At 43.7% G+C, this 24,551-nt stretch overlaps 1 protein-coding gene across 1 annotated transcript in view; it reads left to right on the plus strand.

Moving 5' to 3' along the window:
* Positions 1-288: 288 nt before the first annotated feature.
* crim1 (cysteine rich transmembrane BMP regulator 1 (chordin-like)) overlaps positions 289-24,551 on the plus strand; it is a 35,456-nt gene continuing 11,193 nt past the window's right edge. The window contains exons 1-9 of the mRNA XM_061795044.1: positions 289-875; positions 4,996-5,154; positions 5,367-5,540; positions 13,955-14,197; positions 17,064-17,243; positions 19,515-19,718; positions 20,354-20,482; positions 20,816-20,969; positions 23,189-23,310. Of these exons, the coding sequence (XP_061651028.1) occupies positions 578-875; positions 4,996-5,154; positions 5,367-5,540; positions 13,955-14,197; positions 17,064-17,243; positions 19,515-19,718; positions 20,354-20,482; positions 20,816-20,969; positions 23,189-23,310 (1,663 nt within the window). The 5' untranslated portion in view covers positions 289-577. The remainder of the gene's footprint in view (positions 876-4,995; positions 5,155-5,366; positions 5,541-13,954; positions 14,198-17,063; positions 17,244-19,514; positions 19,719-20,353; positions 20,483-20,815; positions 20,970-23,188; positions 23,311-24,551) is intronic.

The raw sequence follows: 24,551 nt of genomic DNA on the forward strand, positions 1-24,551 counted from the left end.
AGTTGAATCAGTACTTTTACTTTAACCCGACTCTTTTTTTCTTCTTTTTTTTTTTTTTTTTTTTGGAAGTAACTGAACTTTTTAAGTAGAGAGTTGCGAGTATGGCCTCCTTTGCAACTTGTGTTCATTTCACACTTCATGAGTTCATTGAAAGTTCTTCTTCGGTGTAAATGTGCATCATTGCGCAAGAAACACGCGGTCCTCCCTTCTCTTGGGCTGCATGTGACTGGTCGGTACCGGCGTCATTCAGGGGGGGGGGGGGGGGGGGGGTGCACCGCTAATTTCTAAATGCCCGCTGCGTGTCAATTTGGGTCTCAGTTTGCGTTCTCGTGTGCGGCTGTCAGCAGGCAGGCAGCGGCAGCAGGTCCGAGCCGAGCTTGAGGATTCCTGCACGTATTTCATCACACGAGCCTCTGGAGACGTGGCTTTACGTTGACATTGTAGAACCTTTTCATTTGGATCGTGGGGCCACTAAACGTGACTTTAATGCAACTTTTCTTTTGGTGTGCGCCGTGGCCGCTTCATCATTTGACAATCCCGACAAGAGTAGATTATTATTTTTTTTCTTTTTTTGAAGATGTTCCTCAAGAGGTGCGTTTTGCTGTTGATTGTGTTCTGTGGGGTTCCGGTGCTCGAGGCTCACGAGTGCACGCCGTGCCATCTGCGGACTTGCCCCGCCGAGGCGACACAAGGCTGCGACGGTGGGCGGACCGCGGCCAAGGATCCATGCGGGTGCTGCGAGCAGTGTGCCCGCCTGGAGTGGGAGCGGTGCGGGGGGCCGGACTGGACCCACGGCTACTGTTCCCTGGGGCTGACGTGCGCCTCTGTCAACTCGACTGGTGGCGCGGCCATCCCTGAAATTGGAGTCTGTAAAGGTGAGTGGAGGTCCTGCATGATGTCATTTCTATTTCGCTTAGGCTTTAACGACAGTAGCCAAAGACAGGGGTACCTTTAGGGGTACAATGTGTTGCCATTTGCTTTTGTACCCATGACACTGGACTTAAAAAAAAAAAAAAGTGGAAACTTACTGTGCCTGTACCTTTTTTGCCCTTTCAAGTTACATTAGTAGAGTATTAGTCCTCTTTTAGTTTACTCCCAAAGTACCCCCCCATGTACACTTGCAAAAGTGCAACGTTGTAACCTTTTGGTGTACAATTTCCCCTGGGCAATACCCTCCATTTCCCCATTGACACTGTAACAAACAGTTGTTTTGGAATCCAGTGATTAGTTATATAGGCTATACGTTAGTGTATTTTCAAATTAAATGTACACCTTCAGACAAAGTGCATGATGAGGCCTGCTCTGAAATATGTTGCTTTTGTACCCGTGATAGTTTGCCTGTACATGTATTTTGAAGCAATTACCCTATGTGTAATGTGCATTGGACCTTGAGGGACAAAAGGGGACTCAAAGTATAGGATTGTACCGATCGTTGTACAGCACACTGTCACTGAGATAATTGCCTCAAATCAGGTCTGTACCTTTTTGGCCCAGGAAAAGGTACAAACAAACTGGCATTCAATAAGTAAGCCTGATGACGCACACGTTAACTTGTGTTGTAGACCTATTTTGTGACAGTTGTGCACCAATTGTGTACCCTACAATATTGAAATCAGCCGGTCTAGTCCTGGCTGTGGGGACTATGTGTGTGCCCGCTGTCTGTCTGTTTCGAGCAGGTCCACAGCTCTAAAAGACTCTTCATTGCCAGCAGGCTTGCCAGCTTCTATTGCGCTTTCTTTTCTTTGAAGCTTGAGTCACTCTCAGCTGCAGAGCATGACAATGTGTTTGGCAAATTGAATTACAGGCACTCAAGCCCTGGAAAGTCTGCTGTTGAAAAACTTACATGGTTGTCAATTGAGATGGGACTAAATTAAAGGAGCTGTGCATGGGAACAATTTGGAAGTTGGAGCATTTGTTTTATTGCCAAGCTGCAGTGTTGATGGGGTGTGCTCCTTTTGTGTGGTGTTTGTGTAACTTAGTTTGTGTAACTTCAAAGCAATGTGTTGGGGTGTCAGGTTCCCCACATCCGCAATGAATGAAGTAGCAATGGGTCTCCTCTGAGGAACAAACAACCAGACCCTCCACCTGCGCTCTGTCTAGCCCTGTGGGGAAGATTGAAGAGGACTGACAGCTCTCAGTGGGTCAGTCTGCTTCCCTTGACCCTATCTTTCAATTGTCTCTGTGTAAAGGTGGTCAAAGTCAAGGTTCCACAAGATTTAGCAGGGGTCTCAACTCGCAGGCCATCTCGGGAGACACAGCTCTTGACTGTGCCTCATGCTCTTGTTAGGCTGCTGTTTTGAGGGCATCTTTTCTTCAAATGAGTAGCGCTGGAAAGGCCAGGAGACCTAATGGCGCCTATGATTGAGTTGTGGCTCTGCTCCTGTGGCTCCAGGGTTCTTGGAGCATGCTGCTGACCCTCGAGTCGCGCACTCATGAATGCGGCTCGAGGGTCTAGGTGGGGGTGAATCAACACCTTCCGGTGTGTCTTCAGGGGTCACAGTAGGCAGGCTGCTGAAGACTGATCCCAGATTTCCCTCCTCAAGCTCCAAAGGTCTTAAAGTGATTAGACTGCAATCAGCGGTAGGGGGTAAATGTTTCCACTTTCTGATCCCCTGCTTTTCTGGGCAGTCTTCTGGTATTCTGGGTGGTCACACTGTGTTAGTATGGAACAGCAAGAATGTTACAGTGCAGGTGTGACGCCTTGCATATTCCTTGAGAAGGATGCTCTTTTAATCTGCTATTTTACATCATCTTGACATGTTAGAATACAAAAAAGAGAATGCTGCCTCAGAAATATGTTGGGTAGGTGCTTAATTACATGTTTTCTGAAGAGCTAATAAACAGAAATGATTGCATTAGCCTGAGAAAAATGTTGCTCGTAAAAGAAAATAGCACTTCAGATAAATTGTCTACATCGAGTGCAGACAAAATATGCAAAATATGTGAAAGAAATGTAGCCCCTTCCGTTTGCATGCCGTGTCTTGAGTACACAACGACATGCTTCAAAGGAAAGCCATCAGGACCTCGTGACTTATCTGTGATCTGCCTGTCAGGCAGGTGAAAATCATCTAGTCTTCACTGCTAAATCATTTGTTTGGAGGTTCTCCAGTCAAAGCATTTGCCCTCCCACATTTCCTTTCCTCTACTTTGCATAGGTTGCACCAGAATCCCTGTCTTACTTGGAGACTATGTCCACTGGCCTCCTTCACATGCCTTTACTTCTCCCTTCCTCTGGTATTATCTAATGTTTCAAAGACTTCCTTTTTAGCTCCCTATCAGCCAGAGGGCCTCTAGAGGTCAGCTTTCTCATCCCGATTGTGGATGCCAAGACAAGCAGACTGAGTGGCTGAGCGAGGGATCCCCCTGGGATGAAGCCACGGGCCTTGGCCAGAGTCATGCCAGGCCAGATCCCAGATAACCAGGTCAGACTCGGCTGTGGTCAGGCAGGCTTCGTATAAACAATGTCCAGTCTTTCATTGACTGTTTGGACTCCCTCTACCCTTCTCTAAGTGCCATATAACCCCACCACCACCACCACGACCCCCACCCACCAATGCAGACGGGCACCTTTGTACCTGCCATTTCATAAGAAAACGCGCCGCCAGTGACGGGAAAACCTTGGGACGGAAAACCATTTTATGATGAGGATCATTACAGGGTGAAAGGAAATCAGCGGGAGCGTTTTGGGTTTGGTTTATTGAAAAGACTTCTTTTGCTGGCTGCCTGGGATTGCTATTAACAGCACAGACTAACTCAGGTTAAATAAAGGTAACATCGCCTCTTCGTTGAGTCACACACGGACGGGTCAAGGCTCGTTAGCATCTGTCGCCACTCAGGAATCATCAACACAACCATGCAGAACTTGGGGAAATAGCTTTTAAATATGCTTACCTTACAGTCACAACGAGTCATTTGAGATATTTTTCATTCTAATGATTGAAAGCCCAATCAGTTGGATTTAATGTCTTTCAAGCTCATTCAGATTACTCCAATGGAACTAGAACTAAGAATAAAAAAGATTCTTAACAATTGAGGCTACATTTTAAATGAGAATTACAGAATGGCATACATCGTTCCAACTTTTTGGAGACGAATGCCAGAGAGTTAAAATAAACTCCAATCTTGTTTCAATATGGTTCTAATCAGGCATGGAAGCCACATGCTTGGGAAAGTGTCACACTTTGTCTCATCCTGTTTACACTGTTGCCATTCTTGGTGATCTTTGACAACTATGAAGAAGGGTAATTTGCTGTATGCACTAGTGTTTAGTCATGCATTCACAGGAAAGGGACACTATGGCTAATGTGTATGTGAGGGTCCTCTTTAATCCTGCAGTTTTTGGTGGTTATTCAACAATGTGGCTCATGGCACCGTCATTGCCTCTATGCTATTGTGAAGCTTGGTCCAAGTGTGGCTTAGGCTCAATGCGCCATCTCTGTGGCAGAGGCACGCCTGGCAAAAGAACAGGATCCGGTGTAATGAGTGAGGTGCAAATGGCCTCGGTACGGAGGAGGCGTTTCTAGCAAGCAGAAGGGATTCAATTGCTGGGAGTGCCCCATGCTGTGGAACAAAAGCAAGCGAATTGGCTCAATGGCTGGAGTAGCATGACACAACAAGGGGGGAGGAAGAAGGGCAGCCCAGAATTACACTTGGCACTTTAGTAACTGTTGTGCTTTATAGTTTGCAATTTATAAAAATGGCCACAATCAAATTATGTCTAGTAAACGTATAAGTAAAAGTAAAAAAAAATACACAATGACAATGGCTTGTCTTTGGGATTTAGTTTTGGCACCCTACACACTTGAGTTTCATAGCATGGGTATGTACTTGTACATTTTGTGACACATTAGTGGAAATTATAACATGACAAATTAACCTCTACTTTACCACCTATTTCTTATCAAAAACAGAAAATTGATGGATCGTTCAATTAACTCAAGCGACAAGCTTATGTTTTGTGTCATCGTCCATTGTCCACCACACTCTCATCTGCAGTGTTTCCGGACCATCCGGAGGCCGGCCTGGAAGACCAGCGATGCCCGCTGATGACTGGCTGCGACAGAGCAGATGGTCAGTGTGTTTGTGATGCCAGGCACACCTGCCTCGGATCTTTCACCTACCAAGACCAGGAGACTTGCATGAAGGCCCATCCAGGTGAGGCACCCCCTCCCATTTCACAGTTGAGTAGTTTTGAAAACAAATGCTCATGAGTGTAATAGTCTACGAGGTCCTAATCCTCAACAGATGTTGCTCAGATGTGACTAATGCTACTTAGATATTGTAGTGATGACACACACGTAAAGACTTCTGGTTTCTTGTGACTCATCGATGACTGTGGTCCTCCTCCGTGGCTTGGGTCCCTCCAGAGGGTCGGAACCAAGAGCCGCGGGAAAGACACAGGCAGAAGTATGTGGGACCGTCCGACCCGGCCTGCATGTTCTCTGGATGTAACCTGACCACTGACGGCTGTGTGTGCGAGTCTCAGAGCTGCAGCCACCACTTTGCCTTCATCAACCGCAGCCAGTGCCAAGAAGCCGCAGGTAACCTACAGGTTGAACTTGGAACCAAGAGTAACAGTGGACCCGTACTCTTATTTAGCATTAATCGGTGTTAAGATACATATTGTGAAATTATTTTATTGCAGACAAGAGTGCAATGTAGTGAAGTCAGAGAAAAGTTTGTTACGAGGCAGTAGATGGCAATGAATGGCCTTCAGTGTGATGCCACACATAAACCCAAAAGACACGGAAATCAGGTTTTGCATGATCCTCATTAAAGGCCTCTTTATACTCCGGCGGTTGCGCGGCCGACAACGCCCGCATTGCATCACGTGACCGACTAATTGCCCCGTGCGGCCCCTCTGCGTAGCTTGCCGCGCACATGGCAAAAATAGTGGCTGCGCTTCGAACGCCGCGGAGATCATCTCTCATGATTGGTCCGTTTTAGTCACATGCTGTGAGGACGTACTCGGCGTGCCCCTTGGTTCTACATACCATCTACGCCGTCGCCTTCTCGATCGATTTTACAGCATAATTAAACGTATCATCTGGTCATTTGTTCTAGCAGACACTGTTCCACGGTCGCCACGGTTGTTGTTGCTTTGTTCCCTGTTACTGAAAGGAAAGTAAAAACGGCTACCGGAAATGGCCACAAAATGCAGAGGAAACGCCACCCTGTCCTAACCAATACCAGCCGTAGCGTCACCCCCGACTTGGAGGTGAACTGCAGTACATTTTCAAAACTGCGCGCGTGGGTTGCGCTCGAGTATAAAGGCAAACTGCGTGCGGGATAGCCGCAGTGACGTCAGCGCGGTCGACCGCCCGCCCGCGCGATTATAAAGAAGCCGTAAGACACAAAGAAAAACACGACAATCAACACGCTAACGCTTGCCCTTATGCTTTTGTGCTTGCCTGAGATAAAAAGTAGAATCCTATGAATGAGGTGTAATTTCCTCCACTTGTGCCACTTTTCCTAAACACTCCACCACAATAACTATAATTGTCACTTGGCCTTTAATTTCCTCATTTGGATCGTGAGCTACTGTAAGTGGCTGCTCCTTGAGTGACAAGAGAAAAAAAATCTGCATGAGAAGGGTTAACCTTGTCATAGAGGCACAAAATAGGACAACTTTACTTAAACCTCGAGTGTAACATTTTACTTATACAAGAGAAGACTAGAATCGAAGCTGTACGGTTAGTTTCACTTGCAAATGTTCTTATGTCAGCTAAACCTTTGGAAATTGTCTATGGAGTGCAGTGAAGACTAAAAAGCAAGGAGACCTTTATTTTGTGACTCATAGTTCATAGATCTTAAGTGGGTGGTCCCCCAGGAAGTTATGTTCATCGTTAAAACCTGTAGAGACAATGAAAGACATGCAGACAGTCCTCTATGGTTGTTAATATCCCAAAGACCAACTGATGACAGTTTCAACTCACACCAGTGAAACGGGGAAACAACATTTTTCAGCGGCTTATGAAATTCTAATCACAGACACACACAAACATGTTTTATGGCCTTTCATTAAGAGGCAAAGGTGCTTCCTCGCAGCTACATATTGTATATTGTATGTGCGCATTTGAACCCGTGTGTCTGTGTTTATACACGTGTCTGTGCGTGATAATTATTTTGTCTGTTGCTGTGTCCCAGCCAGACATTTTCCTTTGTCTGCCATCAAGAGGAACTTCCTCTTACAGCCAAATCAGACCCTCGTGGTTGGAGATCTGCTTGCTCCCTCTTGTGAGAGCCCGTGGTGGCTGATTCCATGAGGCCATGATTGTTTTTCGATGAAAGAGAGCTATCCTAAATTCTGCCTCTTTTTTTTTTTTTTTTTTTAAATGATTGCCTCGATTGATTACTTGAGATAAATCCAGAAGAATGAAAGAAAGCTTACCTGTCACCCTCAACAGGATAAACAGTACAAATGGATGGATGTTGTTGGAATCCCAACAAAAACAATGTTGTAGCAGGTTGCTTAAACCAGGGGTTCCCAACATTTATTGCGCCAAGGAACATATTTTACATTACAATGGATACACAGGTTAATTGTATCTTCTGCTTTCTAGTGGAAGAGCATTACATTGTTCTGCCTATGACGTTGCGGCGCTGGCATAGATGGATAAACAAATATTAAACGATCTTGCTTTCAAAGACTGGTAACTGTCGCTTGATAGAATAATATGATCAATACATCAAAGGGTTGCGCGCAAAATTTTATTATTAATACAACGGTTAGATTCCGGAGCGACATTTTACAGAAGACTGTGTATAACACCAGTTGTGACAGGAGATGAACAATGTTTTCCACTATTTAAACTTGTTACTGTCTTGACACGTTTCCTCATTTCATTCCACTACAGCGATCTGTCATAATATTACAACTTTGCTGCTCCCACCGCCCAGTGGCCTTGTTACCTTGTATATTGTATTTTCACTGGAATCTTGTTCTCCTCTGGTTTGCGATTCGCTGATGTAATGTGGCTGCAAACGTTTAATCCGAGGTAACATGGTGAGCAGACACTCCCTCATGTCCGGGACTAAAGAGGATGTGATAAGTGGAAGGAGAGGAGGGGGTGCACTGCAGGCAGACACTGGAAGTTAGGAAATCATGAGTGAAGCCAAACATTTTGATCAGGTTTTTCTGTCAGGCCCGTTGCTTTGAAGAGTGGTGTTGGGTCATCTTACACTCAAGGAGAGTTTATGTGTAATTCCTGATAAGGCCTCTGACTGCTATTTGGAAGGAATTCACCTCTTGTTGCTTGCTGATATGAATAAGTCATACAATTGGTGGCACATAATAATAGAGCCTTATCAGTATCTCGCAGATAGCATATGCGCAAATATACACTCTAATACAACAACACACTGCTGCAATCCAATGTGAATGTTTAATACTGTGACCATTATATATTTCATATTACTATGATGTGCAGCATAGGTTTGAAACAAAATTAAGTACACCTGCGCAATCAAACATTTATATACAATAGATAGCTTTATCAAAATTTCAGAATTTGCAAAGATATTAAGGCTTGCTTTTGATTGACCCTGTAAGAGAAGTATCAAATGAAAATATTTGCACTACTGTGGGTATAGTCTGTAGTGGTGTAGAACAGCACTATAAAATATTGGGGAGAGGGGCATGGGGGGGTTTCTAACATTTTGCTGCTATCCTGTCGCTCAATACGGTACAGCCATGCAAACTTTAACTACGTTAAATGTCTACCCATCCATTTTCAATACAGCTTGAACCCATTAGGTTCGCAGGACACATATAGACAACTGTTCATTCCCACTCATATTCATAACTATTTCTTCAAATAACCTAACTTGCATGCTTTTGGAATGCGGAGGGAAGCCAGAGTAAGCGGATGAAAATGCATGTAAACAGAGGGAGAACATGAAAAGTCCACACATGAAGGCCTGAGCATAGATTAAAACTCACAATCTCTCGACTGTGAGGCAGGTGTGAAACTACGACTCCATCGTGCTGCCCTACAATAGACATATTTGAAATCCAAAAATAAATTGAGCGTTATTGTCTTAGTAAAGGCCTTTTTTTTAATAAAGTGCTTCTTTGGAATCAAATTAGATTGTGCATTTCATGGTTGCGGTGGTGTGGCTACTCTACCTGTATATTACCTAGTGGACTGTTTATGCCTTTAAAAGGGTAGCAAAACAACTTCCTTCTTTAAAAACTCACGTGGTTTTTCCAAAAGGATCGCCCTCGCCCAAAGGTCCAGTCTCTCCATGTCCCATTATTCCTCCTCTCAGCCACTGTGAAAGCGATGTTAATTCTGCTTGGCTTCAGTTTCTTTGTGTCTAAGCTATTACTGGTCCGATAGACGACTGCTGGTTGGTCGAGGTGCTCGGGTTCAGCATGGTATGTTTGTGTGCAGTCTGCAAGAAGACGTGGTCCTGGTCCTGGTCGTTTCTCCTTCTTCTACGTTTGGCATCAACTTCTGTTTGGTTGCACCATATGGGAGAAGCTAAAAGACTACAAGAGTAGTGTACTTCTCTCACAGATGCTAAATACGGGAGCAACAATAATTACAATTTGAAAGGGTGCTACTAACTGTTTGAAATTTGAGTGTGGTTTGTTGGTAAACTGTATCCTGTTTCATCTCTATTTAAACAGGAGGTGGTTTAGCAGAGCACTGAATAAAACAGCAATAATAATGTATAATATTAGTAATTTATAATCTACAGTAGCAATAAAAAGATTCTGCTGTAAGTGGACATCTTGAGCAACTAAACCTCCTTCACACAGTGAAAAGAAGTGGCACTATCAGACAAGTTGCTACCCACAAACATGCTCAACCAAATAAATGTTTGGTAAGTCAACAATGTTATCAGTTTACCTGCTACCTGTAGTTATGTCACCATGACCCGATTTGTTAATTTTCCAATTTATTTGAATCGAGGTTGGCTCGCTTTCCGTCTCAGGGCAATTTGTTTGGTCTGTAGTCTGTACAGAAGTTCAGTTACTTATTTCACATGAGGCCAACAGAAACACACAAATTGGGAGCACAAAATACAGTTATATGAAGATAGACCAAAGGGTCCATCCATCCATTTTCTAAGCGGCTTATCCTCACAAGGGTCGCGGGAGTGTTGGAGCCTATCCCAGCTATCATCGGGCAGGAGGCGGGGTACACCCTGAACTGGTTGCCAGCCAATCGCAGGGCAAATACAAACAAACAACCATTCACACTCACATTCACACCTACGGGGCAATTTACAGTCGTCGATTAACCTACCATGCATGTTTTTGGGATGTGGGAGGAAACCGGAGTGCCCGGAGAAAACCCACGCAGGCACGGGGAGAACATGGAAACTCCACACAGGCGGGGCCGGGGATTGAACCCCGGTCCTCAGAACTGTGAGGCAGACGCTCTAACCAGTCGCTCACTGTGACGCTAGAGCAAATGGTGCTAGTGTTAAATCAAATAATAATAGAAGACTAGAAGTCCCGCTACTTGACAGCCATTGATTTCCCAATCCTGAGGAAATGGAGCAAACATTACTTATCCATGGACCTCCTCTTTACCCCGGTTGTAGTAGTGCTTCTTTGGACAATGGACAAAGATTACAATCTCTAAATAATGTGCAATGAGGTGTGTTGGCAGGTGATACACACACCATCATAGCCACAAGCTTCTGGCCATGGTCTCAATTTCCTCAGAAAGCATCCTGCTCTATGGGCCTCACACTTACTCATACACAGAAAACAATACCAACTCCCCCTGCTGTAACTTCTCTTCTTGCTGGGCATACAGCCAGGCCCCCACAGTTTACACAAGAGACAGCCTGATGTGTCGCCTTTGTGGAGCAACTTTATAAAATCTTAGGATAGACCAGAAACCCACGGAGGGCATCTGGACTGAGACAGCTTTGTTCTCCGCTGACTTGGTTCCAAAGTCAGTTGGTGAACAGAACTTGCATTGTGCACTTTTTCCATGAGTAAACGGAGGCTGTCAACACAAGTCTCCTCTGCCTGGCTGAAGCGCTCTGGTTTAGGGAAAGACTGCTTGCCTTGTGCCTTGGTTGGGAGTGCAGAAAAAACGCAGAAAGGAGATGTTTTCATTTCTTCAATGAGCGGCTAAGACGCCAGAAATACGCGTTGTTGACAAAAGAGCTCATTCTGTGGTAATGGAGCCATTTTCTTATCCTAGCTCTTTCAAGACCAGCTTCAGAAATATGACTTTGAGTTGGGGCCAGGTTTATTTTTCATTTCTGCTGATTACGTTCTGGCCTAAGGTTTTCTATTCTTCTTTGCCACCATGCCTTTGAACAAAAGAACCAAATGTGATTTTGGCTGAGACACTTAATCAAGCATACCAAATCAATCCTTTTGTGTCTGTGCAAACTGGAGTATAGCCACCATTATTATACAAAAATTGGTTATAATTAGAGCCATCCATCCTCTGTGAGAGAACACAAACGGCACCAAATCCATTTGCTGTTGACTTTTCCCATCCTCTATTGTGTTTGAAAATGTGCCAGCCAGAAAATTATATTAATTAGATATGCAAGGGACAGATGGTTTTGCAAATGGAATCTATTTATTCTGTCCATTTAAATGACAATGGTTTGTCTGACAGCTGCTTTTCCCAGTGCACGCTAACCCCGGCCATTATCAGCGTGAAAGAGTAATCAATATTCTCTCAGGGACATACAATACATCGAAAGTGTTTTTCAGTGCAGAACGAGATCATTCCAGTGCATTTTCTATGACTTGGCGCCACATGAGGTTTTCATATGCAAAAGCAGTCTTGAAATGATATGTAACAGACAGACGGACTTAGACTTCATTGTGGTTAATCCAATCCTAGTCTCCAAGATATTTATTAAACTTCACCATAGGATTAGGGCCAAAAATCATTGAATACAGGGCTTTCCTCTGAACTTCTATGACTACTTTCAATGAGAGCTTTGTGGCAGTTCCTCGCTGTTCCCATGCTGCCTGAGTAAACGGTACAGTAAAGATACATCACACTCCTTCTCTATTTATCAAAGGCAAAACATTTTTTTCCCCAGTCTTCAATTTCATCTTTCATTACGCTCCACACCAGTCTAAATACAGCGGCCATGTATAAGCGCCCATTTTAGAACAAGCTCCTTGAATGCAATGCGACCAGACCTTCAGGTTAGAATTATTGGGGACAGACTCTCTGATAGTTCTTTAAATATCAGGGATGAGGCATATCCTCAGATGGAGTCATGTTGCACCATGGAGCCAACAGATGGAGCACGCTCCAGTCTGGGAAGCTCATCAAGAACTGGAAATGCAACCAAAACCGGCACAAAATATCACGCAATGTCACCGTGTAGGATTTAACCACTCTCACAAACCATCTACTGTACGTGCAGGAAAATATTGTCAAGTACATCCCATATCTAAATCAGAATCCAGGTTTTAATGCCATTGTCTATTGACACATTCAGGTCTTTAATGCAATTACTAGAGTTTCTTCATCCATCATCTCTGCTCTTGCTGCTATTCCAGGTTTCCGTTCAAAGTGCAAAGTGTTTATGTACTGTATGTTCAGGAGCGGATCTGTGAAATTGCTTCATGAAGTGATCGACAATTAGAGGACAGAGCATGAGTCTGTGCTCCCAATCCCACTCTCTGCCAGTGCTGTATACATTACCGTGGCATTGAAAACCAGAAAAGATGTGATGTCCCTTTGGTTGGGTAATCCAACCTTGGTAAGGTAGATTCTGTTCCCGGACAATGTTTGTACAGAGAGGCCTTCCACTTTTCTTTTCCTGAACAGCCTCCAAAATACACCCCTTCAGCCCCTTTGCCCAGATTTGCAGCGCCCCTGCACCCATCTCCCGCCAAACAAGGGTATCAGGGCTATTATGTTGGTTCTGGTGAACGTATAGACCAACACATGCCAAGTAAAGCAGAGTATGGAGAAGAAGAAAAGCTCTGTTGAGGGTCTGTTTGGATTGTGATCCAGTCCAGTCATGATGGGTGGGATCCGAGACACCTTTGACAGGCTATGCAAGGGCCTTGTCACGTCTAAAGTAGCGCCCTCGTTTCCCTGACAGGACCCCATAAAGCTGTCACAGACTGAAGTGGGGATCTAATGACTGTGTCTAGGGTTTGTGTTGGATGGCAGTGTGAACTTGCGTTTTAAGCCGTAATACGAGTAGCGTCTTTGTAGAGTCGCTCAACTGAGTATGAGGTGTGAGGTAGACAACATGCCCCACATTTGTACTGATACATGCAAGCGCACAAGACGTTCTTGTGTTCCTACCTACACCATTTAATCAGAGTGAGTCTGTTTGTACGTTCATTCTTAGGTCTCCACCTTCCTCTGTACAGTTGTTAATGTATGAATCTGGCCAAATCCTTGGCCAAATTGCCAAACTATTGAAATCTGCTATCTGATGTGAATAAAATCTGCTGCAAAATAAGTTTTATTTAGATCCGCAACAATTTAAATGTGACATGGGAGTCCTCAATCTCATTGCTCTATCAAATCTCATCAGATCTTGTAATTATGTATTGCTGGATGCAGGATCAATTCTGGATCTGGATGAATAGTCATCCATCAACCCATTTTCTACACTAGCTTTCTGTATGAGTTTCCTTAGAGTTGCAGGGAGTTGGAGCCTATTACACCTGACTTTGGGTGAAAGGCGGAATATACCCTGAACTGGTCGCCAGTCAGTCACAGGGCACATATAGAGACAGACACCATACACTCTCACAATAACACCGTCACTGAGCCCACGCTGCCTGCACCAAAGTCAGGGAAATGTACCACTTCATTATTGATTCTGGATGGAATATTACAACTACTCATAAATCTATTAGGATCTTGGATTGTACCCATTCACAGATTTATTTTGCAGGTGACAAATATTTAAACCGTGTGTGTTCGTCATCATGTTACTCATACATGTTTACACCCTCCTGTGTCTTCATTTGTGTCCATTTCAGAGGAGCTAAGGTGTGCCAGCGTTACCTGTCCTGCTCCCCAGGTGTCGTCGTGCCCAAAAGGCTCAGTCCTGACCAAGAGTTACACGCCTCCTGCTGGTTGCTGCCCCTCTCTCCCACCCCAGTGCACCTGTGACTTTGAGGCCTGCCGCCAGCCTCATTGCCCAAGTGGACAGCGTGCTATGCCACTCAGCAAGGCCAACGGTCAGCCTGGAGACTGCTGTGATGTCTTTGAGTGCCAGAAAGGTGATTGCACCCAAATCCACATTACACAAACTGTTCTGACGGCTCTCCCACTGGGGGTTGTCTTTATGGCACAGGTGGTGAGAGATTCATCCCTTTCTCTGAGGCAATTATTCACCTCATGCCAAATGGACACAAAGTTGCAGATTAGATAGATGTTGATCCCCCTAAAAAAAAAAATCTACATTGGAACCTCTGAGGTAAACTGTATGATACATGATTGTATACACAGGTTCATATAAATTTAAAACAATCCTCCATCTACGTATAATCCAATAATTGACTGGAACTCTTAGATTTTAGTCTAGGCTTTTCGTCTAAAACTTTCTATGGAGCTTGTGTAGTGAGCCAATGCATTCTTGAAGTATTCAGCAAGGTAAACAAGAATTGAGCAAGAATTTGATCTTGTAGCATGGGGAGAATAAATAAAAATCATGCAAAACAAATCGTATGATGTCAGGCTTTAAACTAAAAGTGCTGTAATCAGTCTTTTAGCCACCTAAAGAGAACTGACAGAAAGATGAATGAGTCAAGCCATTCCCTCTGAAGACCATTAACATTTTTTCTTATAATGCTCATCCAGGAAATACAATGAGTGTCTTGGGTAACTTCCTCAGAGACGTTCCTGCTGTTTACGCAGCTTTTCCTTTTTTTGGAAGCCCTGTACCGTCCCAGCATCACAACACTGGAAACTAGAATTGAACTTCTAAATCCTGCATCATGTTTCAGGCCCCAAGAGAGCCAGTGAGGCTGGAAGGCGACCTGTGCGAGTGCTCTGTTTACTCTGCAATCTCAACAAATGTTCACTGTTTTACCAACAGACCAAATTCCCATTCTGTCCCTTCCACATGTATAAATGAGTGCCATGTCCTGGAATTAATGGACTTAACAAGCCCAGTGACCAGAAAAGTGCTTAGGCTATGAATTTGCTCAACAGAAGTGCAGTGTCAAAGGTTTTCTGTCTGGTCACACGTCCAGAGGGAAAAGGTTCAACAGTTCATTGATGGGAATGCTTTTTATGTGCTCCATTCTGGCAGTTGGGAGGGTAATCTAGTAAGGCAGGCTGGCGGGGGCTGAATGGCAGCCGTGGGAGCCATGGGATCAGTGTTTTGATAACAAGTGTCTGCTGCTCTTTGGGTGTAAGGCTTGATGCCTTTTGTGCAGCCCCTACTGTCTGTCAGCCATGCATGCCTGAGCGTTGTGACAAAAAGTTCAATAGACGGGGACATTGAGGAGGACAGGCACCAAGACTTGCTGTCACTGCTCATCTCTGTCGAGGTCTCTAAAATAACAGCCCTAATCTTTGTGACGAACAGCCTCCGTGAACCCAGGACTCTTGTTGCATATCATTCAAAATAAAAAAGGGGTTCTACTGTAAATAAAGATTAAGAAATACTCCAAAGATCCTCTAGTACTGACAAGAAACCTCATAGGACCAAGGCTATGCCAGAGACTAGAATTAAACACAACATGCCCTCATTGTCACACTGCATCCACTATTGGAATGACTCATATGTTTCCATTGCCCATTTGGCTCTGGGTTTGTCCCACTTGGCTGTGGGTTTGTCCGGGTCTGCGGGCTGCAGTGACACCACGTTCCACCTGTTTTCAGAGTTGTGCCATTGTTGGCTGAAAAGAGGACCGTGTGTGATTACATGGAAAAGAACAATCCAGGCAGCGCACAGAAGTTATTAATGATTCTGTTTGTTTCTGGTAGGCCTGCTGAGGATTGACAATTAAGTTGGCACATCTTCTCTATCCCGTGTACTCAGTTTTGAGTGTACATGTTCAGGACAACACGTTTTCTGGAACTTTACATTGGTGTTGAGCAAGAAGCGTGAGCTCATCACACTAATTGCTTTCATAGAGTTCAGCTTGAGTCTGTCACAGAAATGTAGAACCTGGTTATTGGGGCTGTGACAAAAGTTGGATTCTACAACCTTGAGCTGATCTTTCGCCCTGTGCTTAACTTCCCACTTGAAACTCATTTGGCCCGTTTCCACCGCGGGTGTGTGAACCGTCAGCTACAATAAATACTAAACATTATAGCAACTTTAGAACTCCAGTGATTTCAAAAGAGGATCGTAGGATCTCTGTCGCCCAATTAACAGATGGCAGTGTGTCTAGCTCCACCTTTTAGATGGTTGGTACCTAAATATAGGGTGCTAAAATGTGGCGCGGGTACAGGTCAGTTATTTAGGTCCTTAAGCTCCACCAAGCAGTATCGTTTAGTTCAGTTGAGTTCAAGTTCTGCAGCTAAGCCTCTGTGACTGCAGATGTGTCTTTTATCACTTCCCTCATATGTATCTAATGGTAGTTGCTATGTGGCCAATTCAGACCGTACAATGATGAGTCACCCAACTTTTCAACACCACCAACATCGTTGCATAAATCTTAACTGAGACTTTTTGGGGGGCATGAGATTCATACGCTTGATATTTGAATGCTTAGTTTTCCAAAAGTGCATTTTGTAGCAGAAGAGGATTGATTGACTCCACCTGCCACCAACACACAAGCCCACTTTCTGCCAAAACCTCAGAACCATTTGTGTTTTCTTTTGCTCTGCCCAGCAAGCAGCCAACACTTTTTCAATGCTTGACAGATCCCTATGAAAGTCCTCCTCATCGCCTTGGCTTTGTTGTCTAACACACACCACACCAACCCACATGGTTAACCTCAGCCATCAGTGCGTTCCTCAGTGCCAGTTGCTTTAGATGAATGCCAAAAGAGGAAACTCAATGATTGTGTACTGTGCTGGTGACGAAAACGGCTTTTTTATTAGCACCAGGACGAACTCCAGCACTGCCCGCTTGTACGCTTACTGCTCAGTTTCAAGGTTAATTATATTTTTGATTTGTTTTCTCTTTAGTCTCCCCTAAGTGTGTTCACAACGGAAAGGAGTTCTCCGATGGAGAAGTGTACCGCATGGATCCTTGCTGGCTGTGTCAATGCCGAGGAGGAATCTCCTTCTGCTCCAAGGCAGAGTGCGCTGAGCTTGATTGTGAGAACTTCTACATTCCTGAGGGCGAGTGCTGCCCTGTCTGCATAGGTATGTGTTTGTAGAGAATGCACAAAAATGAAAAGCACAACGTCAGTCTGGAAAGAGGTATCAAATGCTGGCTTTAGATCAGTTGTATTCCTCTAGAAAAAAAGTAGTCCTAATCAGTGGCGTCGCTAGGCCTATTTTAGGGGGGCTGAACCCCCTCCAAAAACTTCTCAAGCCCCCCTCCCCCCAAATTATTTGGTAGTATCTGTTTATGGTGAAGTGTTTTTGTCTTGGCACCCCTAAAACCAATTTTCAGCCACCCTAAAATAATTTGGTTATTGCCACAGTTATCCAAGTAATGGTGACGCGATCAAATGATCCATATTTGGTTTAATGAGCTAGTCACAGTTTCACTGTACAGGTCTGCGTGCACTTCACCTTGCATGGCTTAATCTTTGAGACACTCAATTCTCAAATCAACTTTATTTATAGAGCACTTTGCAAAACAACCACAGCTGTAAGAAAGTGCTGCACATAAAGCCTTGATTGTCATTGTATGGCGCAGATACAACAAAGTTGGGGTTATGACGATCAATACTAAAATGATAATAATGACAAGCATATACTATTGGCATGTTCACTGTGATCACTGATCACAGCTCGAAAGTTTCTCGATCCCCGTGAAAGGAGCTTCGTGACTGGAGCAGCTGAACAGCAGGCTCGGCCGGCTGTAGCCATGCAGCACGAAGCTGGGAGGGAGCTGCGACCGCTGCCGACTCTTGTATTAATTGTGATCGTAACATATTTACTTTCTTTCTCCTTTGTAGTTCTGAGTCACTGGGACACGTGTTAAAACTCTTAGTCGAGTTGAATCGCTGAACATAGCACGCAGCACGAGTAAAAACATTTAATGCGATTTCAACCCCGAAAAGTACCAGCACCCAACTATTGCATATACCCGTTACAAAACCCCACCCACGTTATCACACATTTAATGAAGGAGGTCCATATTGTCCATTGGCTCATATGGAAATAAGTAAAGCTTATAGAATCACAATCAGGTACTGCTAGTGAAATTCTGTCATAACATTTCTTAATAGATGTAGTTGATGATTTGAAGAGTCACTTTCTACCAATGAGGGGACATCAAAGTTTAACATGACTAGCTTTCAATAAGCTTAACTTGAATGGCTCCTCATATAATCTTTTAAAGAAAGATTTGACATCTTCTCAATGTTAACATACATGCTGTACAAGAGACACAGTATTGCACAATACATAGATCCAGTACATACTATATGGACCTAAAGCCAGAATGAAAACTGTGATATGTGCATTTTAAGTGTATGGCATCCACATTACTTTGGGTCATTTGACAGCCAGAGTAAATCGGCGACAAATCCCTTGTCAGCATTTCTTCAGTGAGAGAGTGTATAAAAGCAGCAGAATGATGCAAAACCTCCTGCTCGTTTTTGGTTTTACGGACTTAACTTTTACTATTATGTTCCTTTCACACCTAATTCAGCGACTCCAGCTGGAGTAGGTTGCCTGCACAGGACTGTACATGTGGGAGAAAGTGGCCAACTTGGGAAATTAACCTACCAGCGTTAGCGTTGCAGTACAGAGCTCAAAGTGGAATGTCCATTTATAGGGTCATCCGGTGGAGAAAATGTTTGGTGAAAAACATGGAGGACAATGGAAGCAGCGTAAATGTTGTGAGAGAGTTTAACAATTGCAACCTCTGTTTTGTCATTAAGTTGTGTAGCAAAAGTATTTTTACCTTTTTGAACTTATCAAATCAAATAAATGGACCAAGCATAAACTCTAGTACAGGTTTAAGCGGAAAGTTCTCCCACGTTGGTTCTCAAACTGTCACAAAACTTCCTGAATGAGACCTGTTAAACTACACATCTTAACTTCTCTTTGTTTTGTAGTCAAATTATGGCTGACCTTCGCAGTCCTAGCTTTCAGCAAAGCCAAGCATTTATGACTGTTACCCCCACCAAGTTGAAACGATGTCAGGGACGCATGATGAAACAGTCGCATTCCAAGCCCTGATTCAAGTTAAATCCATTCATAAGTCAGGAACCTAAGTCATCCAAATCCAACAGCGTCTTCTTCATAGCTCTTTGCGTCTGGCCAGTTTCCTCTTCTTATTAGCTCCACCTTGCAGTATCATATTCCCGGCCCCTACGTACAGTAGGGCCATACAACATGCATTGGTTTTAGATTTACTCCAAGGTCGCCAAACCAAACGACCACATTCATCTGAATGAGTTTTTTTTATTTTCATTGCTCCCGTGCTCAACGTGTATCCTCTTGCTTTCTTTCAAGATGTGGAGTTACTGTCAGTGGACAGCACCAAGGCGAGCTGCTGGGTGAACAACAAGCTGCGAGCCCACGAGGAGCAGTGGAAAGAGGACGACTGCACTTTCTGCCAGTGTGTGGATGGCGAACCGCACTGCACAGCCATGGCCTGCAAGCAAAGCTGCCAGAATCCCGTCAAGATACCTGGAGAGTGTTGCCCCTTCTGCGAAGGTATACAGTACAGAGCAGTGTGTGAACTGGGAAATGTGTTTTTATCATCATCGAACCCTAAGTAGATAGGTTTCATGTCTTCATGAACTGAGCATGTGTTGGAGGCGCCTGTGACCTTGCCGTTTTACTCCAAAGCCATGTCAGCATGGGCTCATTTCAGTGGAGGCCACGGAGCATTCTTCGAGCTGCGGGGTTCTTTGTGTCCCTTTTATTACTCTTGCCCGCCAAAATGAGAGCCACCTGTGTGTGAGGCACACCATAGAGCACTTTAAAAGCAGGAAGGCTGCATAATTGAAGTGGATCCCCCTTTTTTTGTGTGTGAGCATAATTAGTTACAGCTCACTGCGCTTTTCCTCCCACTTGAATGTGGCAGGAGATGTTTGACAGGACTTTGCAACACTGTATGACTGTTTTTGTCTCTTTGGTCTAATCTCAACCTCAAGATACCGCTAACTGTGTGCCTCTCCACTGTAATTACTCTATATTTATCTGCACTTACCCTTTTCCCCGCAAATAAGAGTAGTGTGAATAGGTAGTGATTGAACGTTGGCACTATTAATACTACTAATGGATGTCTGAAAAATAATTGTTTAGTTTTGTGTCATCTCCCATCCGTCTCAATTTTTGTTCTCCAGAACCTTCCTATGAAACTGTCAGCCCCATGCTGTGTCCTCCATTGGAAAACTGCAGCCTTTCTGAGAATGACTGTCGTTACGGCTTCTATCAAGACATCAATGGATGTCTGCTCTGCCAGTGTCTCAATAGTAAGTTGGCTTCACTTGCTTATGTCGGGCGAAATTGGTTACTAAGTATCGTGGAATTTCTCAAAAATGTCAATTTACATAACAACAAATTAAAATAATTGTGGAGATTTCTTGGGGGGCCGGTACAGATTAATGGCATTTCATTACAATGGGTAAAATAGATTTTATGTAGTGAATTCAGTTACAATTTTTGGTCATGAACAAATTCAAGTCATGGTGACGACCTCTGCCCCAAGAATGTAGCCTGGGAGCAGCCCCTTTGTAACCCCTGCCTGCGCCTCTGATGGATGACTTGTGCCTGTGATCAGCTGACGTTCCTCGCAACTCTTTCAGACGACTCCTGCCCTGACCTGGGAAAATATTGTTCCCTGCAATGCCCCATGGGATACGAAAGGGACAACTTTGGCTGTGAGGTGTGCGAGTGCAGTATCCCCGTGCCCAGGTGCCGACCTTTGACCTGCACCAAGACCTGCCCCTATGGATTTGTGTGAGTTCTATATACTATATACAGTAAATCAACGGGTGTCTATTTCTACAGGTGTGTATGAGCTATGAACAGGGTATGAATATGCTCATCAGTAAGATAGCTATACAGTATAACTATACTGCACTGTATACACAGTGTACTATGCAGTGCCACGCCATGGAATTGTCTTGATAAGATTCAGATAAGGTAGAACTAAGGTGTGGCTAAATTAAACGCAACTGCAATTACTGGAGGAGAAAAAAAAGATGCAAAACAAAATATATAAAGTATACGTTTAGTGTAGTGGGATTATTGTATTATCAAACAATTAATGCTAATTGACAGTGGTCAATGAAGGGCTTGACTCATTTCTGCCCATTGTGCCCAAGAGGTGAAAGGATGACTTGGAATAACAGCAGCCGTTAGTTCCCAGTCCATTGTTCATGCAGTAAGCAGCTGTTAAGGTTTAGTCCATTATCCTCAGTCTGCATGCAGATTGGCACAAAGCCACACAGCTATACAAAAGCTCTGCTTGTAATAATTGTAGTGATACAATCCATGTATTTACTGGACATATCTACAAGGCATAGAAGTTTATAATAAGAATACATTTCATTTACACTAATGTTGAATTGGTTGGCTCTTTAGAACAGTTTCCGCATTTCTGGAAAATCTTTCTACAAGATTTTGCAGCGTGTCTATTTTTTCTAAATGTACAGAAGAACTGTTAGAATTTGAGCAGTCACTGATGCTTGGACTTGATAACGCACTCTCTCTGTTCTAGTTCGGCCCAAAGGAGTTTGATGGGGTTGAGGTCAGGGTTCTGTGCAAGTTCTTCCACACTACAGTCATGCAATCATCCCTTTCAGGACCTCGGGGCACAATCGTGCAAGAACAGAAACGGGTCACCCTCGAACTGGTCCCACAAAGGTGGAAGCATGGAATTGTCTTGACAAGATAACGAAATTAGATTAAGGTGGAATAAGCTGTGGCTATATTAAACTCCTGATTGATACCGGTACATTCATTGATTTAAGAGACGTGTTCCAATATCTAAATCTACATGCTTCTATCCAGCGTGCACTAGTGACATCTTCACTGTTTCATTTTGAAAAGATGCACTTTTTGGTGTACGTTCCACCCTTAATGTTTTTATACGAATAAAGTAAGACCCAGGTTTAGAGTCACTCATAGTACATTTGTATGACGTCACATATAATAAAATGAGTGGGTTAGTCCAACTGCAACCTAACTTAAAAGGTAAATGTAAACACTGTTATATATTTGTTTTCTCTGCAATCACAATGGGCGTCAAATTATCCGCGGATTTTCTCTATTCGCGGCCCAGCCCGTGAACAGCGGGGGTCCACCGTAGTTATTGTTCGACTAAGTTGTTGTTGTGACCTTCGGCTTACCCTGCCAGCGTTGTTGTTTGATTAAGTAGACACTAATCTTTGGACAGAATATCTTTGTGGTTATGCATTGTCAAAAGTATCAAACTGTAGTGTCGCAGCATTGACCCGACGCAATCATAAGGTGAGGCGCTGTTTCTTCGTTGCTAGTGTTTGTACATCGACATGGCTCACCTGAGGGAACCAACAATAGGGAAGACAAGGTTAGCTGGTTAGGGCTAGTAGACTGTGACGAGTTAAATGAGCTATGAGGCCTTCTTTTCTCTGCTTTGACAATTTATCAACTTGCAGCTAATGTTTTAATAGGCCAATATTGACACCCAAGTGGTGTATTTTTGCTCCATGCGCTGAATTCTGATAACTCAAACATGAACATTGAATTCACACTTTCATCTTTGGTCAGTCAATCAGGAAACCCACTTCAGTTTGACTAGAAAGCTTATCCTTTACCGCTTCTCATTACAATCCCGATCCACTTGCCTTCATTTGCTACTTTTGGGTTGCTTCACAGGGTTCTTCTAAGTAAGCGTGCCATGGGCCTAAGGAGCAATAATGATGCAACAGGTTAAATTGAAAGCATCTGAATTGGATTTAGAATGCATCTTGGGTTTGTATGATGTGGAAACCACAAGGATCTCTCATGTTGGTCTTTTTATTTGGCCTCCTTCAAAGGCAGCCAATACAGAGATGAGGAAAAGCAGGTCCAGATGTCGATTATAATGTACCAGACCTCGGCATCTGGTCTTCACCGAGTGACACAAAACACACGCATTCAAATGTTTACTCGTGTTAATGTTTTATAGTGGGAATGTGTGTGTCAACCCACAGCCGGAACAAGCACGGGTGTGAGATGTGTCGCTGCGTCAAGTGCCCCCCCTTCACCTGTGACAAGCACTGCAGTGACGGCTACAAGCAGAACAAGAAGGGCTGCTCCATCTGCATGTGTCAAGGTACCTCACACTTAACAGTTAAGAATAGAATACATCATTGCATGAGATAATAAAAATACTTTAAATACATTTTGCAGTATAGGCGACTAAATGTCAGCAATAGATCAACAAATTCCAAGTACAATGCTTAGCCATTGTTGTATACTGTTATGTATGCACATACAGGATAAACTGTATTTAAAGCACTTCATATATTAGCAGTTGTATGGCTTGGCAGAGCTACACTATGTAGTCTCTGGAAGTTGTCATTAAGCAATAAAGTGGAAAATGGCTCTGTAGGAGAGCTTGATAATTACATGTATTTGATAATATAATGTATTATTGCTCAGTTGTGCAAAAAGGCTGGCAATGCTCAGTCACGTCCAACTATATATTAGCGCTTTAACTGCAATCATCTGGACTACTGCAAATTCCTGTGGTTGGTTTAAGAGTGTTGCATTCAGCCAAACGAGTTTCGAAGCCAATGCAGCTTTAGTGACGCAAATGCCTGGGCCAATAGTCTGAACACTATGGTTTTCATTTATGTTCCCCGATAGTAAATACAGTCAAATTGTTAGCACTCACACACTTCCACCACTGTAAGTCAGTGTAAATGTTTATGGATGGAAGCATGAAGGAAAATCTTTGTGTGAGTTTGTTCTACAAAGCTGCGCTTTTGATTTCCTTTGACCTCTGGCTGCTCCTCTGCGGAGACTTCAATGTTTGCCTTTTTGGGTTTTGGGTTGGTATTTGGCTTTATCCAGTAGCTATGGGTGCAAATCTAATTAGATTCCTCCAACCTCCAAGTTAGAATCCCGATGACTGATTTATACTCCATTTTACTTTTTAGTGTTTATTTTTCCAATATAGTTGTGATATAAATATTTCAACCTCAAGATATGTTCGGGTCAGTGCAACTGGCTGCTGGCGCTTTCCAAACACAAAGACTCACTCACAAGAGTTTTACTGTAAACAAGCTGACGTTAACCTGACTTTTAAAGAGCAGGGGGTTGTCTTCATGTGGCTTGTCAAACTATTCGGTGTTGGTAAATTATTTATGGAACTGTTTTTTTTATTTTTCAAAAGACGGAACGAAAGAGAGGGCACAGCTCAACTTGTGCTTGAACTGGGAACTGCTTTTTATATTTCAGTTTGGCTCTCTTTCTGATCCTAGTGGCTTTCAACTAGCCCGAAAAACTACTCTGGGTTAAATCCACCTACTGGTGGCTTTGGAAGGTTAGCAGTCCAAGGCAATAGGATAT

This window comes from Phyllopteryx taeniolatus, chromosome 13 (genome assembly GCF_024500385.1).
Source record: "Phyllopteryx taeniolatus isolate TA_2022b chromosome 13, UOR_Ptae_1.2, whole genome shotgun sequence".
Lineage (NCBI taxonomy): Eukaryota > Metazoa > Chordata > Actinopteri > Syngnathiformes > Syngnathidae > Phyllopteryx > Phyllopteryx taeniolatus.